The 16,296-nt window shown below is 49.6% G+C and overlaps 8 protein-coding genes across 8 annotated transcripts; 4 read left to right on the forward strand and 4 right to left on the reverse strand.

The window, feature by feature from the left end:
- Nucleotides 1–1,651: 1,651 nt before the first annotated feature.
- On the forward strand, nt 1,652–2,248 carry EDB91DRAFT_1051627 (uncharacterized protein; the record flags this gene model as incomplete). The annotated part of the gene is made up of 2 exons (XM_041313620.1): nt 1,652–2,069; nt 2,121–2,248. The coding sequence occupies 2 exons, from the start codon at nt 1,652–1,654 to the stop codon at nt 2,246–2,248; spliced, it is 546 nt and encodes a 181-aa protein (XP_041178196.1).
- Nucleotides 2,249–3,148: 900 nt separating this feature from the next.
- EDB91DRAFT_1127953 (Ca2+-binding EF-hand protein) lies at nt 3,149–4,519 on the reverse strand. Its single transcript, XM_041318513.1, has 4 exons — nt 4,167–4,519; nt 3,851–3,998; nt 3,404–3,641; nt 3,149–3,351 (listed from the first exon to the last, which is right to left on the reverse strand). Exons 1-3 carry the CDS (start codon nt 4,423–4,425, stop codon nt 3,554–3,556), a joined length of 495 nt encoding a protein of 164 aa, XP_041178197.1. The 5' UTR covers nt 4,426–4,519; the 3' UTR covers nt 3,149–3,351; nt 3,404–3,553.
- Nucleotides 4,520–6,023, forward strand: EDB91DRAFT_1127956 (uncharacterized protein). Its single transcript, XM_041318514.1, has 5 exons — nt 4,520–4,611; nt 4,661–4,667; nt 4,737–5,049; nt 5,130–5,464; nt 5,496–6,023. The coding sequence occupies exons 1-5, from the start codon at nt 4,538–4,540 to the stop codon at nt 5,622–5,624; spliced, it is 858 nt and encodes a 285-aa protein (XP_041178198.1). The 5' UTR covers nt 4,520–4,537; the 3' UTR covers nt 5,625–6,023.
- Nucleotides 6,024–7,013, forward strand: EDB91DRAFT_1336041 (uncharacterized protein; the record flags this gene model as incomplete). The annotated part of the gene is made up of 3 exons (XM_041325521.1): nt 6,024–6,236; nt 6,295–6,508; nt 6,534–7,013. The coding sequence occupies exons 1-3, from the start codon at nt 6,082–6,084 to the stop codon at nt 7,011–7,013; spliced, it is 849 nt and encodes a 282-aa protein (XP_041178199.1). The 5' UTR covers nt 6,024–6,081.
- A 231-nt stretch (nt 7,014–7,244) lies between these two features.
- On the reverse strand, nt 7,245–9,838 carry EDB91DRAFT_1037121 (uncharacterized protein; the record flags this gene model as incomplete). The annotated part of the gene is made up of 4 exons (XM_041312825.1): nt 7,245–8,757; nt 8,814–8,871; nt 8,936–9,596; nt 9,656–9,838. Coding segments are annotated over 4 exons (2,415 nt in total), but the record flags the coding sequence as incomplete, so codon positions are not given.
- Nucleotides 9,839–11,385: 1,547 nt separating this feature from the next.
- Nucleotides 11,386–11,935, reverse strand: EDB91DRAFT_1247570 (uncharacterized protein; the record flags this gene model as incomplete). Its single annotated transcript, XM_041322829.1, has 5 exons — nt 11,386–11,430; nt 11,496–11,547; nt 11,575–11,661; nt 11,715–11,722; nt 11,795–11,935. The coding sequence occupies 5 exons, from the start codon at nt 11,933–11,935 to the stop codon at nt 11,386–11,388; spliced, it is 333 nt and encodes a 110-aa protein (XP_041178201.1).
- A 615-nt stretch (nt 11,936–12,550) lies between these two features.
- On the forward strand, nt 12,551–15,105 carry EDB91DRAFT_1127993 (copper amine oxidase). Its single transcript, XM_041318515.1, has 11 exons — nt 12,551–12,741; nt 12,800–12,819; nt 12,873–13,039; nt 13,088–13,224; nt 13,278–13,611; nt 13,663–13,816; nt 13,866–13,941; nt 13,997–14,174; nt 14,233–14,892; nt 14,961–15,032; nt 15,083–15,105. Exons 1-10 carry the CDS (start codon nt 12,685–12,687, stop codon nt 14,999–15,001), a joined length of 1,824 nt encoding a protein of 607 aa, XP_041178202.1. The 5' UTR covers nt 12,551–12,684; the 3' UTR covers nt 15,002–15,032; nt 15,083–15,105.
- A 275-nt stretch (nt 15,106–15,380) lies between these two features.
- Nucleotides 15,381–16,267, reverse strand: EDB91DRAFT_297149 (uncharacterized protein). The gene is made up of 4 exons (XM_041326755.1): nt 16,153–16,267; nt 15,926–16,099; nt 15,500–15,869; nt 15,381–15,449 (listed from the first exon to the last, which is right to left on the reverse strand). Exons 1-3 carry the CDS (start codon nt 16,197–16,199, stop codon nt 15,572–15,574), a joined length of 519 nt encoding a protein of 172 aa, XP_041178203.1. The 5' UTR covers nt 16,200–16,267; the 3' UTR covers nt 15,381–15,449; nt 15,500–15,571.
- Between the last annotated feature and the right edge of the window lie 29 nt (nt 16,268–16,296).

Consider the following 16,296-nt stretch of genomic DNA (forward strand, 5'->3'; position numbering starts at 1 on the left):
GTATGACCAATAATTTCCAACTCAAATCAATTCCCTTATTTTAGTGCCTCCAGATAAATCTGGGCTCATATTCACTCCAGACAAGGCAAGACCGTGTCGAGTCGGTCCTTAAAAATGCAAATGGATTCGAATATTCGTCCCTCGTATTTTGACTCTGCTCCTTATCCTTTCACCCATCAACCAGCCCAACGACAACATTCTGGACGTCCGGCGGTTGTCAACATGCCAAGCCCGCCGTATTTCGCTCGCTCACACTCGCACTCCAGCTCCAACTCCAGTCTTGGTCATTTCTCCCCTTCTGTTCGTTTCAATTCATATTACTCCCTTGCACAGCAGCAGTCGCCTCCCCAGCCCCTCCCGGACTATAGCCCATACCCATCGGACGGCTCGGCTGCTTCCGCTGAATCTCCGCTTTCTTCTTCATCGGCCAACGAGAGCCCGCTTCCTGAGCCTCCCATTGATTCAATGGAGAACGACACATCACATGTTGTTAGCAGTGATGATTATTTTCCCTACACCATGGCAGACGACTTGGTTGCCGCTGGATACATGTTCCCGCACGCCCCACGGGCATTCGCCCTATCGGGGTATGTGGCCGAGAACCCGGAGGTGTATAAGCAGCCTGTAGCAGCACCGTTGCCCATGCCCTTGTCAGTCGCAATGGGGTATACTTATTCACCGGAAGTGAAGAAATTTCAACCGTTGTGTCCACCACAGCAGCAACAGGAAGCGGATCCTCAGCAATACAACAACTCCTTGTATGACTCTCCGCCTACGCCGCATCCTGCGGAGAGCGATGCACACACCTACCGACAGAATTTTGATGCCGCGTACCAGCCGCAGGCGGCCACAACCTCTTATCCGAGCTTCCCGAATTCAGTTTCCGCAGCATCGCACGCTTGTTATCAGCAGCCTCGTCAGAACATCAAAGTAGAAAGCATTCCAGACCATGTGGCCCGTTACACCCCGCCAGCCGACGTTTCCAACTCGCCTAGTAGCTTGGCGGCGTATGATGGTCTTTTTAGCACAGGTTGGTACCCGCAAAATGTCTGGACCGCTGTATCTGACGTCTTTAAAAGCAGGTTCGCCCCCAATTGACCAGCACAACACTGGGATTTCGGAACTGGCAATGCGCTATATGTCAAGCCAAAGTACTCCGTTGTCATCGATGAGTCTGCCTATGTTGCCTGCACCTATTCCACGACAAGCGTATCTTGGACCATCTATTGTGAGCGATTGTGAGCGCACGTGCCAGGAACAGGAACAACAACGGCAGGCTTTGAGAGTTCAGACGCAGGGTCTACAGGAGCAGAGAACTGTGCGACCTGCGGAGGTATCACCCGTGATGGGTTTCACGGATCTACCGGAACCTGAGGATGAGGATGCTGAAGGCGAGCCGGACATTGCAACTTTTAATCACCATGGGTCCAGCTCCAACAATGGACATAGTTCGGGGAAAGGTCATTTCATGCCCCAAAGTTTTGCCCAACAGCTTGGCGAGACTTTCCGCATTGAGAGAGGCAATAACTTCAGTCTGGACGACGAAGAAGATGCAGACGGTGTTGATGAAGTTGGCCTTGACGATAACGACGATGATTACGGGGCGGAAGAAGTAGAGAATGATGACGGCGACGGCGACTTCGTACCCCACATGCGAGCTACGTCAAAGAACACGCGAAGCTTACGTTCTCGATCTTTTTCCGGCAAGAATTCGGCGCGGTACCATCCCTATGGCTCTTCACTCCCACAGCCTGCACCGAAGCATGCCGCGAAGTCGCCTCTTATTGCTGCCTCCACTTTGACGCCAGGCTCGTCATCTCAGGTAGGAAAGCCTCGAAAGAATACTCGATCCCTCCCTGTCCCTGTCCCGGTCCCTAATCTCACTAAGAAGTCGAGGGGTCGTCGCGTGCCAACGGTGAACAATGCCGGCGGCAGCGGTCGGGCCCGAGGTTATAGTGACCCTCTCGGAAGTCGGATCTATCTGTGCGACATTAGCGGCTGCGGCAAATGTTTCGCAAGAGGGGAACACCTCAAACGACACATCAGGAGCATCCACACGAATGAAAAGCGTAAGTTATTTTTTTCACCGTTGATAACCTCGTTCTTATCGACAATGGCAGCGCATAGGTGTCCATACCCTGGCTGTGGAAAGGAATTCAGTCGGCATGATAACCTAGGCCAGCACATGAAGGTCCATAAGGATCTTCCAAAGTTGATGGAGAGGATGGGTATGGTGGACGATGTTTAATTTCATCCACTCATGATTACGACACCGGCTTCAGGTTCGTCGTCGGGTGGAATTCGAGACGCGGAGAACTCACGTCTCGGTATATTCATCTGCGACATAGTCGGATTTCGCAGGTCTGGACCTTGTGTCATTCCGGTCTCTTTCTCTCTCTTACTCGCTCGACGACTTTCGCATCACTCTTGTTCTATCTCTCGATCCCAGCCATTCTCCCGCATCCAAAGATCCATTGACGACTCTTTTCTCCTTGTTCTATACTTTCATCATTCACTGTTTGCGTCGACTTGCTCCAGATGCCCATCCTCGGGTCACCAATGAGCCCTCATCATCGCTTATGTTTGTCATTCGCTCATGATATACACTGCCACCGCCAAAGCATATACGTTCTCATGATTTTCGCCCCGCTCTTCCGCATCATCTCCATGTCGACGCCTACCATGACCTCATTATCGCTCACCCCTCTCAGTTACCCGGAGCTCGCGCTCTATCCTTAGAGCATAGGTCTTTGTAACCACAGCGCCACTATGCCGATCACATGCAACCCTTGCAAAAGGTTGTCTTAACGTCTGTCAACACTACTACGAAAATTCAACGCCCCCATGCCAAATCTGGTTGTATCCTATCCTTGCATCCCATCGTCACGTTGTATCTTTATCACTCATCCCCTTGCATCATGGACGGTTTTTTATTTATTTCTCATCATTCTCAGTCGTATCATAACACCAGTCTGGCGTATGTAGCTATACGTCATGGTTGTAAAGTATTTTACTGCTCGGGTGTTTATTTCGGAGATTTGTTTTACGGGTTTTTTTTATTGTAGTCTTCTTTGGGGAATTATAGGGCTCTATATGGTTGCCTGTCTTGTATGATCAGGCTATGTAGCCAAAAGTGAACAACAAATGCATGTATTTTTATTCATCAGCTCAAGCTGCGCAGGCAGCTTGTTAGGTTCTCCTTGGCGTCTCTACAGGCCTCTTACGGCTCCCGATCATGGTTCGCGGTGAACACCAGGGCCGCGTCCGTAGAATAGGCATTACTCAGCGGCACACTACTCATCAACCGGCGGCTGTACAATTACACGAGGAGCTCTAATGAATAGAGCACAGCTGGTTATATTACGAATCAGAGGACGCCTTACTTGTTTAGCAAAGGACTCACAAACGAAGCCCGTAGATGTTCCGGACAGAGAATGATCGCAATATTACCAAACACGTGAGTTAATAGATAATAACCGGCGAGAGACAGTGTACGACTCGAGAAAAATGGAGGAACGAAAAAGAATAGATAAATAACCATAAGCGAAAAGAGCTATGCATCGTCTGTCATGATGGCGAAAAACTCTTGCTCGTTAATCTCTCCATCCTGGTCGAGGTCAAATTCATCTATCATCGCTTGCCTGCGAAATGGAAGAACAAGGGTGAGCAAATTTGGAACTTCACCAACGATAAAAATCAATCACTTGGGAAATAGCGGTGAAGAAAAAGCGGAAATGCAAAGGAAGGGAGCCGATGCAGTAACAAGACCGAAAAAGGGTTGTTGGGACGAAGTGACTGGGTGCCTCTCGCAGACCATGTACCCCAAAATGAGAAGAGTGCGTTGACTCACAATTCATCATCTTCCAATCGGTCACCGATCTCTTTTGCAACACGTCGAAGATTCCGCAGACTAATCTTTCCTGTGTTGTCGTCATCGAACAATTGAAAGGCTCGGCGGATCTCATCCATCGGATCTCGCGCAAGGATCCGTTCGCTCACTAGGTAAACAGCGTTAGCACAAGGGCGCAGAATCACGAGAGAAGTTCGAGGTGCTGCGTAGTGTGAAATCCGGTCCGCATGATGTAACATGAATGGACGTGTGTTTGGTAAGGATCTGGCGCGGACTGGTCGCATGAGTAGAATAGATGAAACCTGAAATACTCAACTGATTTTTGCGAAATCCTCAAAGTCAATGAGACCATGACCGCTCTTGTCGTGATCTCTTAATATTTTCAATACCTCTGCTTTCTTCATGTCGAAGCCGAGGGCGCGCATTGCGACCTTGAGCTCATGATAGTCCAGCGAACCATCCTTGTCCGTGTCGAACAGTTCAAAAGCCTCCTTTATCTCTTGTTTCTGTTCGTCGGTAAGCTCTGGACGCGTGTGGGCGCGTCTCTTGGCTTTTTGTGCAGAAGCAGAGTACATGGACTAGCGGGAATGGGTATAACGACGTGAAACCCAGCACTTGAGAAACTTAGTGATGGCCTGTTTGGAACTGACGCGTCTGGGACCCCTTGCACCACTACTATAAATAATAATGGCTCGTCGCGTCATCTCTTTATCCTTCTTCTTAACGAACCATTGGGAGTCATTGCAAGTCACAACGACAAAGTAATCGTTCTTGCGTTGATTGGGGGAGGTGTCACTAACAAGCCTATAGCAGCTCAGTCATATTCAGCAGAATTATCCAGAAAATGCCTGATTGTGATCGCTGTGATCGCTACTACAATTCCTAGTCTGCTTACGATCAGCATATCCGGGACTCCAACAATCACTGGATATGCGAAGACTGTCATATCGACTTCGATTCTTGGCTGGGTCTCAAAGAACATTACGTTCAGAGCCCTCACCACCATTACTGCCAGTATTGTAACTTCCATTTCAACACCGCACTTGGGCTACAGAATCATTACGAGGACCAACATGCTTACTGTCGCTCTTGTCACAAGGTATTCAAGAACGATTTCGGCTTGCACGAGCACAATCGCCAGAACCCGAAGCACGCTAACATGTACTGTGTTTCGTGCAAAAGGCTTTTCCAGTCTCCGAGTAACCTTCAATCTGTAGCTTCATTCCATTATTGGAACTGCACACAACCTGACCTTGATGAACTAGCACTTGAACTCTAGCGTACATCGCCCTAAAGATACCTATCTGCCCCTTCACCGGATGCGGCATGGCGTTCATCAATAAATCCGCCCTCATGCTCCATCTTGAATCTGGCTCATGTCAATCAGGTGTCAACCGACGCGCCGTTGACAACTGGGTTCGTGCCAACGACCACACTAACGTGATAACCAACCCAGCGCGCCTCATCACTGCGGGCGAACGGGGCAACGTTCAGCTTCTCGCGACAGAGCAGACTTGGAACGGGCGGGCCTATGAATGTGTTCTTTGTCACACCCAGTTCCGGGCGTTGACGGACTTGAACCGTCACTTGGCTAGCCCCCGTCATCAGGAGAAAGTTTATCGGTGCCCTCTCGAGTACATGCCAGACCCACTTTGCCTCTCTTAGTGGGTTGTGTCAGCACATTGAGAGCGAGCGCTGTGGTGTGACCAAGTTCAGGGCCGTCCAAGACGCCATGAACAATCTCTTTAATGGGGTCCACCGCCTCACCATGTAACTTCGTAAGTTCTAGATGATGAAGATCCATAAAAAGCTATACCTGACTGAGGACTCTTCTTATTCAGCCCTCGTGTTGTCTGCGTTCCTTCACATGCCACATCCACATGGTTTCGTCACAGATAATCAGTTTCCATTTGTTTACCGTACGCTTTTCATTCTTCAAACCAACATCGCCTTTACCTATTACGAGTCACTATCTGCGTACCTTAACATCCTCATCGATAATTTTATTATCAATAGTTCTTGACAGCTCTGGCCAAAGCAGGTTTCCTGTTCCCCCTCAGTTGTACATGGTAGTCATACCTTACATACATCCTTATTCTCCGCGTTTGAATTGCGCCGTACATGATTCATAATCGAAGTTGTTTGTGGGTCTAGGAATCCCAATCTCTGACTCCATCTCGTCCATCGCACTGCAATTGAAGCGGGGCCAATACTTAAACGAGACAGCGTGAATGTCAGGGCGTTTTCTCATGCTTCACTCTTTCATCATCCTGCCCCTCATTTTGCTGTTCATATGTCAGGAAGTCATAGCCAACACGGAAATTATCAACTTCCTTGCCGCTGAAGAAAGCAATGTTGACTTCTCCTCAACCACGGTTGTCAGTTGGTAAGTTCGAACACGATGCTTGGAGCAGTCCTGGTGGTTGACGCAGCCCTGCGTGCAGGCCAGTGTTGAATTACAAAAATAACAAAGGACACTGGAACGTAGATCCCGCTCTGCTCGACACGCCTTTGCAGCAGGTATGCGAGCCAGAGACGGGTATTGCTCCGGAAAAACCCTTCTCGTGTCCTCACGAACTCTGGGTAGCGCTAGATCTCGATGATGAAAGATGGATATCCTATTCAAAGTTTACGCTACGTCTATCCTGGCCTGCTTCCGTACGTTGCACCCTTTTTCGTCCAGTCTCGAGCCAAGTTCACGGTCGTCAACCATGCGTCACTATTACAGTCCCCCGCGGATTTTTTGCTCGAAATATACAGTCCAGAGGCGATCTTAACCCGTTTGTCTAAACCGCACCGGTCAGCGATAGATGACGCTGCTTCGATCACTGCGCCGCATTTATCGCGCGCGGGCTCCTCCGCTACTCGCCTAAAGTACGCAAGGATGAGAGTCGTTGATACTGGTGTACGCACACCTACACCTGATCTCAATGCATCGGCTGCTCAAGCGGTTCAACCGATACCATTCATTCTCATTCTCGAACAACTTTACCTAGGCGTTCTACCGGCTTCTCTCCTTCCTACCGTGTGTTTCCTTATCCCCGTTTTGTCCTGTGCGGCTCTAGCCACACCGTGGATAATTGGTTATCTCGATCGTTCCATACAGCAGGCGAGACAGGAATTGCGCAATAGTAGCACAGCTCGAGAAAAGAAGGAACGCTGAGATGTGTTAGTCGTGAGGTATACATGCACTTTTCTCGATGCTGTGGCGTTTTCATCTCGACAGGGAGGGCGATCCCAACGTTCGAGGCACACACATATTACTATTCTACGCTCGCCAAAGAAAATCTATTTCATATGATAGATCGAGCTACCTTCTCGGTAGACTATACAGCTTTGCCAAACCAAGAAACCACCTGTCGCCATCAACACGAGACTCTCCACGGGTGTGATATCAAGCAACGCTTTCCAGCTCAACAACATGAACGGCTGCAAACCACGCGAGGATGATTTCTACTCGTGGGCCGTGCAATGGTATGTTGAAATTTAATGGCTTCTTTTTGTTCCCGGCTTTGACTTTCTCCGCTGCTGCCTTCTCAGCACGTTCCTTTTGCCTCGCAGCAACAGGGACGAGCAATATGCGGGCACAGTCTAATGCCTCTATAAGGTCCTCGCGGCTCCCACCGAAGGCGCTAGAAGGGGTATTTCGTCCATTAGTGGGTAATGAGGAACCCGAGGGGATTTGGCATGTGTTCGAAAAGGATGCAAAAGCAGTGTAAGACTCTGTGTCCGCCGAAGATGTGGACATGGCATCGATTGAAGACATGGGTGGTGAGGGGGGTGGTACAGGCTCGATAACAAGTCGATGTATCGCCTTCTTACCCTGTACGTATGAATGGGGCTGCACACCCGTCATCCACCCACCAGCAAGTCGTTCAAGGACCTCAATGAACTCGGCTTGAGCCATCGACCGTGGAGGTAGAAAAACAGGGTATCCCTCCAGCCCGTCTACAATGACTGCAGTCCGCGAGAATGTGGCGAGCAAAGTGGGTAAGTCGGCAAGCATAAGTTGGCAAATAAGGATACTGAAATGGGACTCCACAAGTAAGGGGTGATAGGTGGTGAACATTGGCGGGAGAATGGAGTCGACATGTGCGAGGCCAGCCGCGGTCGACGTATGGATATTTGGGCGCACCAGTTCGGTTAAGAGGAAGGCAACCTCCACCCTTTTGGCCAGATCTGCTTGCATTGGGGCAGGGCCTTCTAGCGTGTCAAAATGAGAGAGGAAGCGTTCGTGATCACGCAAACTCTTCTTCAGGAGCGAGTAAATGGTTTCGCGGAAAGTGTCGTCTGCCAGAACTCGTCGATATGCCTGGGCTTTTGGGTCATCACTGCGCCCCAACGGACCGTCGGGATTTCCCATCTCGACTCCCCCGTAGCGGCCATTAGAGAGGTAACAAAGCCGCATCTCGGCTCCATCAAGGGATGTATTAATCTTGCTGACGCCCTCGAGCTGCAATATTGCAGATTCAATGAGGTACACAGCATGCTGCAAATGCGCCGCCCCCCGCAAAAATAATACTTGCGGTTCAATAGGGTCTGGCGCATCCGGCAAAATTGAAGGATGCAAAAGTAACGGCTCCCCGTCCATTCCCTCGATGTTAAGCCCATCTGCAGCAGCACTGGTACCATTAGGAGGCGCCTGTCCGTTGCTTTTATTGGAGCCCCTTTTCTTTTTGGGAGCTCTCCCTCGGGGTTCACGGGAAGATATTAAATCTTGGTGTGCCGCACGGGCTTTTCGCACCGCACGGGACTCTCGTAAAGCGTGAGTGAAGTCTTTTGTTGCCAAGGAATATTCGTCGCGGAAACAATGTACTATTCCACGCGTCCGATGGTATTCCAGTCGTTGAGGATGAGCCACAATCAGCTCATCAAGCACTTGTGTCGATGTGGAGTCCGCAAGTTGCCTATTGGAACTGAATTTAAAAAGTCAGGCAAAGAATCATATACGCGTTGCACGAACCGGGAGGGAATCTTCTCATGGAAGAAATGCACATATCGTGCATCAGCGTCGCTGGGATCTGTGTTTAGGTTGCAGCATTAGCGCTACGGCCCGCTGGAAAAAACGCGTCGTCCTGGACATACCGTATTTGAGAACTTTCTCAGCAATGTCATCAAATACACTCCCTCCTTGCATTACCATGACGCTACTAGCAATTTCATCCGCCTTATATGCGGCTGCAAGCTTCTGAACAGCAAGGGCTCTGAGCCTATGCACACGCATCGCACTCATAGCAACATTCCTTCCCCCGCCGACGTTATTTGAGCCGTCGAAGCCAAGCCCTTGAGCCGTAGCCCAGGGGTTATTATTTGTTGTGCGCATGGAACCAAGAGCAGCGGCTGAGAAGCCAGAAGATGCACGTACAGAAAGCTCTGAAGCTTCATCGATGAGCCTCCTGATCGCTGCAACATTTCGAAAAACGCCAGGGTCGATGGGCGGCGGAGTGGCTTTGCCCGGAGCGGGCAGGGGAAACGCAACTGACTGTGAAGTCGGAATATACGGCGTCGACAAGGTGGTGAAAGTGTTACCCGGTGATTCCGGAGGGATATTATCCTTGAGTGAATAAACTACGCGGTCGCGGTCGCGAGGGCGTGGTGACAGTCGCGACTGAGTGTTTCCAACTGAAACTTGGGAGGCATAAGCAAGGGTAGGCAGCTGCGTTTCCGATGTAGACATGGTGGCAGGGTCAATATTGAGGGCAAGCAAAGATTCCAGCAGCTCCAGCGGGAGTTGCAGCCACGGGCCCTGGTATAAGACGCGGAGGATCAGTTCGGTCGCCTCGGAGAGGTGGGTGGCACATTTACGTGGTAAGAGCTGATATATTTCCAATGTTTGTTTCTACTAATGCACAGCACAGATGCACGCTCGGAGTCAGGTGAAGGTGTTACCCGTGATTTCCCCGGAGGGGGATCAGTAGTATCATGAGTCTTTGGCTTCTTGGATTTCTTCTTCTTCTTTTTCTTCTGACTTGCTGACGCGGAAGACTCCAAGGGTAAAAGGTCGCATTTGGGTGAAAGTCCAGTCGAAGAGTCAGTCGAAGTGGCCGAAGACGTCACGAACTGGGTAATACACTCTACTTGCACGCCATGCGACAGTGTGGTATCGTTTTGGGAGATGAAGTCCATTTCCGACGACAAAGAGCCCTGCTTGGACATCGTCTACGACGGTCTGGATAAAGGCTGGATAAGCTAGTAGAAACTGCAGTTGCTTGTCGGTTCCTGCTCTTTTCACGAACCCAATCAATGATCTACTTTGGAATAATATTCTCACGTTTGTAACCTTAAAAACAGTGCCCCCGCAGAAAACTTGGTTGTAATCAATTCTTCATCATGGACAGTGAGACTGTCCAAATGGCTTAAGTTGTATGTATGCAGATCTCACTATCCATGTGTAAAATTACCTACCGCAAGTTTTGCTTTAGCAACGACTGTAGTCAACTTCTTGTTCGTCTTTAGAGAACCAACTTCTCTCTCGCTGTCACAAAGCCTAAAGGACGAAGCATACGCAGAAGATCTCATTCTGCACAAATTTTGGGGTAAAGTCAGAAATAACTAGTTCACCCTCAAGCTCGATCCAAGAGATCAAACCTATATCTTTCAGCGACCTTCGAGCGCGATAATTGCAGAACGGATATGCCCACATTTTCCACCCATAGCTGTCGTACTCAATCTCGATTCTTGATGCTTTAGAGCTTCAGTGTCCTTTCCCCAGTCTTGACGAAAGATACGCCTTTGGTCCTAGCAGAAGATCGTTTCTCCCTTGGATCACATCGTAGGTCACTAGCCAGCACTGAGCTCAGCGTACGGACTTAAGTCTCACAATCAGTTCATCGACCACCGTGACGTTGTCGTCGACCTGGGCGAGACCACGTCCATTGTCTCGTCTGTATCTCTTTCTCGAAGCAAAGGTCAAAACACCTTTGCAAGAGTTTGAAAGCCATCTCATCGTGCATGACACATCAAGAAAGGTAACTAGTAGGGTCTGAGGCACCTTGGTAACCAGTCGATCCTACAGTTCATTTGATTGGTTTTGGTGTGCAGTTGCGTAAATACTCTGGCTTTATCTTCTACGTCTAACGAATCCAAAAATTGCAAATGCCATGCACAAAGATTCCGAAGGATGTGCTTCTCCATGCCGTGTACGCACCGAAGGTCAATCCTTGCTTGGAAGATATAGATATGTATAGAAGACCGCTTTCGAGAAGAAATGATGCACATAACCGCGACAGATTTAGAGATAACAAAACATCCCAAGCACACGTCCGCAGACTAGCAGTTCCTAATGACGGGCTTGCGATTTCTGGCAGATTTCCTGGTGGGCAACTTGCACGGGCGACTCTTCATAGATTTGCCCCGGTTTCTCGTTTCTTCCTCGGTATCACCATTTGACCGATCCACCCTGCCGTCAGTGGTGTCTCGTTTTCTTTTGCTAGCCGGTTGTTGCTCGTCGTTATGGTTCCCTTTGTGCTTTCCACCCTTTCTGGGGTCCGGTTGCACGCTATCTGGTTCTTGCGGCGTTGTTTTCACCCGGTTTGTTATGGCACGGCGCTCTCTCCTTCCTCGAGGGCCTCGACCGGATCCTGTAAAAATGACCAACGTAATGAAAACGGGTAATTGAGCGGCCTCCGCGTTCCACGGCACTCACATGACCCCAATTTTTGAAACTTTTGCAGACTGCATCAAACTCGGCGTTCCACCTACGAGGAAGTAAGAATCAGCCTTACCTTATGGTGCTCTTTGTATTGGCGAGCTCTTCCTTGGTTTTCGTTTCCTTGAGATGATCCTCTTGCACCAGATGTCGACTATTGTAACTGTGTGGGGTTCAATCCCGCGGTATGCGTGTCACGTTCGCGTCGCTACTCACCCGACCACCTTGCGCATGTGATCCAAAAATCATCCTAACGCGGTCAAGATCACGAATGAGGAAACTAGTGTACCACATACCCCTTCATATTTCTCTGGGTCCATGTCCGGGTTCTTCTTCAGGATATCCACTATCTTAGCTCCAATCACGAGACCCACCCCGGTGCCTGCTTGATGACTCTTATCCGAGGCAAGCCACGGTTCGAGCTCGTCAGCCGTCATATTTATCTGCTCGTTAAACTTGGTAATGGTGTCTTCTTTGGATATGCCCTAAGTTGAGATGATGAATCAAAGCGACATGTTTAACAGTTTTTAAGTCTTGCGATTCAAACTGGTATTCCGATATCAGCTTGACGTCATCTTACCCGCTCCGTAACGCTCGGTGAGTTCGTATTTGGTTTAGTTCTAGTCTAGCTATTATGTTTGCGTCTTGTTGCCCACACTCTCGCCACTTGTTCGCCTTAAGCTTATCATTAGGAATGTTCCCAGTGATATCTTATCTAATTGAACACGTTCAAAGGGTCTCCCTCAAGGCTACATCGTGTTCATTTACTCATATGATAAGCACTAGTTTAGCCTAATATTTCTAGATTCTGTCATCCTATAAGAAGGGTAGTGCGTATCTCGACCCCCAGTAGCCTATCAGCCTCAATACTTCCGTGCTCGTCCTTCCTATAGCGATATGGCTCCTACAGCCCTCCCTCCCACAACCGCTACGACGGTCCATACAGCCGTGCCAACAAAGCCGACCAAGATTAAACACCCCCTTGACCCCTTGACCCCAGATGAGGTCAATGATTGGCTTTCTGCCTTCAACCTGTGCTCATTCCGTCGTCTAGATCAATGCCGTGTCTCTGGCGATCCGGCATCATACCACCGCAAATACACCAATCAAGGCGGTTCGCTTCATCACTTGCACTCTTATCCCGCCTCCGAAGAAGGTTGTGCTTGCGGCACTCGGGATCCCTCTTATGCCGGGCGGCAAGCCCGAAGCGCCCACCCCGATCGTGAGGAAGGCCGAGAGTGATGTACGTAAATATAACGCAGTTAACGTTGCATAACTTTGTTCTAACCAGACGTACATAGTTCTTGGACGTGGTAAATGGGTTCGTTGTTTTGCATAATTATTGCGGTTAAACGACAGCTCATCGTAACATAGGGGAACATACAATGCCATCTTGTCTCTCCAAGATGGGACATGGAAGGTTGATACTTGCGAATTAGTTGCAGAGGGCTCAGAACCTCAGATTTCTCCTGAGGAGCTCGCCGACTGTGAATACATCGTCCGCAGAGATCCCACAGTTCAAGCCCTCGCGAAAGAAGTTGGTAAGTGATGACTGGCTGTGACCTGAGATTATGCTCACTGTCGCGTAGGAGTGCTGCCTGAACAAATCTATGCTGACGGTTGGGCCATCGGCTATGATGACCGCTTCCCGAAGAGCACTCGCTTGCAACAAGCCTTTCTCTTCGCTCGTTTATCTGAGCATGAGAACCTCTATGCCCACCCCTTGGTCAGTTCTTTGCCATTCACGTTGCTGAATTATCTCAGGCCATATAATTACAGGACTTTGTCGTAGTCATCGACTCAGTCGCAGAGAAGGTCGTCCATATTGACTTCCCGCCGACCTACAAGAAGGCCAAGGATGGTTCTGCAGAGCTGAGCGTCTCGACTACGGAGGCATGCCCATTGTCCGAAGACTCTTTCACCGAGTCCAAACGAGAGCGCCTTCCGCCCCCTCTCAAGCCTTTCGACTTCCTTCCCGATCTCCTCCAGCAGTCAGACCCGTCTCACAAGCCTCGCGATGATATCAAGCCTCTTCATGTTCTCCAACCTGAGGGCGTGTCATTTAAGATGGATGGCAATGTGCTCGAGTGGCAGAAATGGAAGATGCACATCGGTTTGTCATTTGCGATCCTCAGCCTCGTTCTCCAATATAACATCATTGCAGGATTCAGCCATCGGGAGGGTATCGCAATCTCGACAGTTACATACAACGACGACGGCGAAATCCGTCCTATTCTGTATCGTCTGTCGCTTGCAGAGATGGTCGTTCCATACGGCGCACCGGAATTCCCTCATCCTCGCAAATTCGCATTTGACAGGTGAGTAGTCTCCTGACCAATTTTTGACGAGTATCTCAGGTTATTCTAGTGGCGAATACGGGATGGGAACGATGGCAAACGAGCTATCTTTAGGTTGTGATTGCCTCGGGCAGATCCACTACCTCGTACGTACCCACGACTGTCACTCTGCGTGATGATATCTTGCTCATCCTCCTCCAGCCTGGCGCGTACGTCACACATGCTGGAACCCCATTTACTATCAAGAATGCGATATGTATTCACGAAGAAGATGCTGGTGTTCTTTGGAAGCACACTGACTATCGTCCCGGTGGCCGTCATCAGACCGTTCGCAGCAGGCGTCTTGTCGTCAGCATGGTCTGCACGCTTGCAAACTACGGTACGTCGGCTGGGACACAAGTTTGGACTCGCGTTGGCTAAGTTCCCATTGTCATCAGAGTACATCTGGAACTTTTATTTCTACCAAGACGGTAACATTGAACTTGAAATCCGTCTTACCGGCATTCTTCAGGTCTATGTCGCTGGCCAAGATGAACCTAACCCTTATGGTACGACTGTTGCTCCGAACGTCAATGCACACAACCACCAGCACCTGTTCTCCGTTCGGGTCGACCCGATGCTCGACGGTCTCTACAACTCCGTCGTCGAGTCCGACATTGTTCCTCTCAGTGCCCCTACTGGCTCAAAAGGGAACTTCGCCGGCAACGGTTTCGTTGTAAAGGACAAGGTGCTCAAGTCCCAAGTGCAAGATGGCGCTCGCGACTTCGACTGGGCTCGTGAACGTCGCTGGCGCATCACCAATCCCGCGCGAACGCATTATTCATCAGGCAAGCACTCAAGTTATGCTATCATGATGAAGGGAGGTGTGCTTCCACTTATGGCGCATACTGATTCCTGGGTTGCTCGTCGTGCTTCGTTTGCCCACAAGACGTTGTGGGTTGTAAAAGATAAGGAGGGTGCAGATGGTAGCAGGATGTGGCCTAGTGGAAAGTACGTCCCACAGACGCGTGAGGAGCCTGAGGACTCTGTTGGCAGATGGGTCAAGGAAGGAGACGGAAGCATCGAGAACGAGGACATCGTGCTCTACCTGACTGTCGGTGCGTTATGATGCCCTTGGTCCCACTATTTGACCGTTGGATGACCCATATTCACATCTCTGTCGTAGGCACGACTCACATTCCTCGCCCTGAGGATTGGCCTGTGTGAGTACCACTTACTGAATAAAAGAGTTGGACCGCCTAACCCTCCCTTAGCATGCCAGTTGAGCACGTCAATTTGTTGTTCAAACCTAACAATTTCTTCTCGAAGAACCCGAGCATGGATGTTCCAGGAACGAACGACCCGCTGAGCAAGCCAGCCTTCTCCAATGGCACTGCAGTTAATGGAGCGAACGCCGCCAACGGCACGAACGGGCACGCTTGCTGCTCGTGATACCGCTCATGCAACATTTTCTTGGTTCTGCGTACTCGAGGGACACCACTGTATAACAAATTTGTTTATCCCTAACTGACTGCCCATGTATCAGATATCTCGAGTACCTACTATGCTTACTCGGACAAAGATCCGAGCGTTTAATACGTCCCACTGTATTACCTATGCTTACTCGGATAAAAATCCGAGCTCTTAATGCGATATTGCCGTTGTCATCTTGGATCTAGCGAGAATGTGAGATAGATTGAAAATTCAATGATAAGATGGACTTGCATTTGGTGGATATCCATATGTAAGTGTTTCGCGCGTAAAGGCGTGACCTTTGGATCTGTCTTGGAGTCCTCTTCAAAAACTCAGTCCTTGCATCGTCGGTCTTCTTGCATCTTCTTCTAGTTTCCAAACTTGTTTCTGCTGATCCATACTTTGCACACCCTCATCAGTCGAGTCTACATCGACCGCCCTTAGTGTAGGCTTTACACCGAGAGATGCACATAACGCCTTATATCGCGATCGAATCTGGCGCTGCAGCTTCGAAATATCGATCTCTTCCGTAGCGTCATATGTCACTGCAGCTGCGGAGGGATTTATTCGCGGGAACTGTGATATGAGATCAAGAAGATGCTTGATGTGGTGTAATGCGCGCCTGCAACAATTCAAGGTCATCATGATGAAGAAACATGCAGATCAGTCACGACGTACTGGTCGTTGTGTCCATGCTTTGCATATATTGCTTGCCAAGTATTAGCAAATCCCTCGTAAAATCCGATCTCCTCCCATATCTCGAAGCCCTTCTCGCGCCCGAGCGCTCGACCTTCGATCAACCCATGAATACGACCATGGACAAAGCCGTCGGCGTACCCGGCGTCGTAGAACCTGAGACTTGCTCTTCAGAGGGATCTGTCAATTAGAAAAATGATAAAGCCAACGTCTGTTCCAGGTGCACGAGTGCTTCAAGATCAAATTCGTCAGCCATGTTTAGCTGGAGGATTCTCGACGACCAAATGACTGCCCGATGATGAGTTTGCAGTTTGTTAAACTTTGTTTGGCACGAGGCTTTAGAATCCAACTGA

Source organism: Suillus paluster, assembly GCF_016628075.1.
Source record: "Suillus paluster strain FC165 chromosome Unknown EDB91scaffold_20, whole genome shotgun sequence".
Taxonomy (NCBI): Eukaryota; Fungi; Basidiomycota; class Agaricomycetes; order Boletales; family Suillaceae; genus Suillus; species Suillus paluster.

What these genes read in the sequence shown, in the direction of transcription:
- EDB91DRAFT_1127953 (XM_041318513.1), bottom strand. Translation starts at nt 4,425, where the DNA reads ATGTACTCTGCTTCTGCACAAAAAGCCAAGAGACGCGCCCACACGCGT. An exon ending in TGAGGATTTCGCAAAAATCA is followed by an intron (nt 3,999 to 4,166) that starts GTTGAGTATTTC and finishes CTGTTTACCTAG; the next exon opens with TGAGCGAACGGATCCTTGCG. An exon ending in CGATTGGAAGATGATGAATT is followed by an intron (nt 3,642 to 3,850) that starts GTGAGTCAACGC and finishes TCCATTTCGCAG; the next exon opens with GCAAGCGATGATAGATGAAT.
- EDB91DRAFT_1127956 (XM_041318514.1), top strand. Translation starts at nt 4,538, where the DNA reads ATGGCTCGTCGCGTCATCTCTTTATCCTTCTTCTTAACGAACCATTGG. An exon ending in AAGGCTTTTCCAGTCTCCGA is followed by an intron (nt 5,050 to 5,129) that starts GTAACCTTCAAT and finishes CTTGAACTCTAG; the next exon opens with CGTACATCGCCCTAAAGATA. An exon ending in GCCCCCGTCATCAGGAGAAA is followed by an intron (nt 5,465 to 5,495) that starts GTTTATCGGTGC and finishes AGTACATGCCAG; the next exon opens with ACCCACTTTGCCTCTCTTAG.
- EDB91DRAFT_1127993 (XM_041318515.1), top strand. Translation starts at nt 12,685, where the DNA reads ATGCCGGGCGGCAAGCCCGAAGCGCCCACCCCGATCGTGAGGAAGGCC. An exon ending in TCGGGCAGATCCACTACCTC is followed by an intron (nt 13,942 to 13,996) that starts GTACGTACCCAC and finishes ATCCTCCTCCAG; the next exon opens with CCTGGCGCGTACGTCACACA. An exon ending in CTGCACGCTTGCAAACTACG is followed by an intron (nt 14,175 to 14,232) that starts GTACGTCGGCTG and finishes CATTGTCATCAG; the next exon opens with AGTACATCTGGAACTTTTAT.
- EDB91DRAFT_297149 (XM_041326755.1), bottom strand. Translation starts at nt 16,199, where the DNA reads ATGGCTGACGAATTTGATCTTGAAGCACTCGTGCACCTGGAACAGAC. An exon ending in CTCGTGCACCTGGAACAGAC is followed by an intron (nt 16,100 to 16,152) that starts GTTGGCTTTATC and finishes AGCAAGTCTCAG; the next exon opens with GTTCTACGACGCCGGGTACG. An exon ending in AAGCATGGACACAACGACCA is followed by an intron (nt 15,870 to 15,925) that starts GTACGTCGTGAC and finishes GAATTGTTGCAG; the next exon opens with GCGCGCATTACACCACATCA.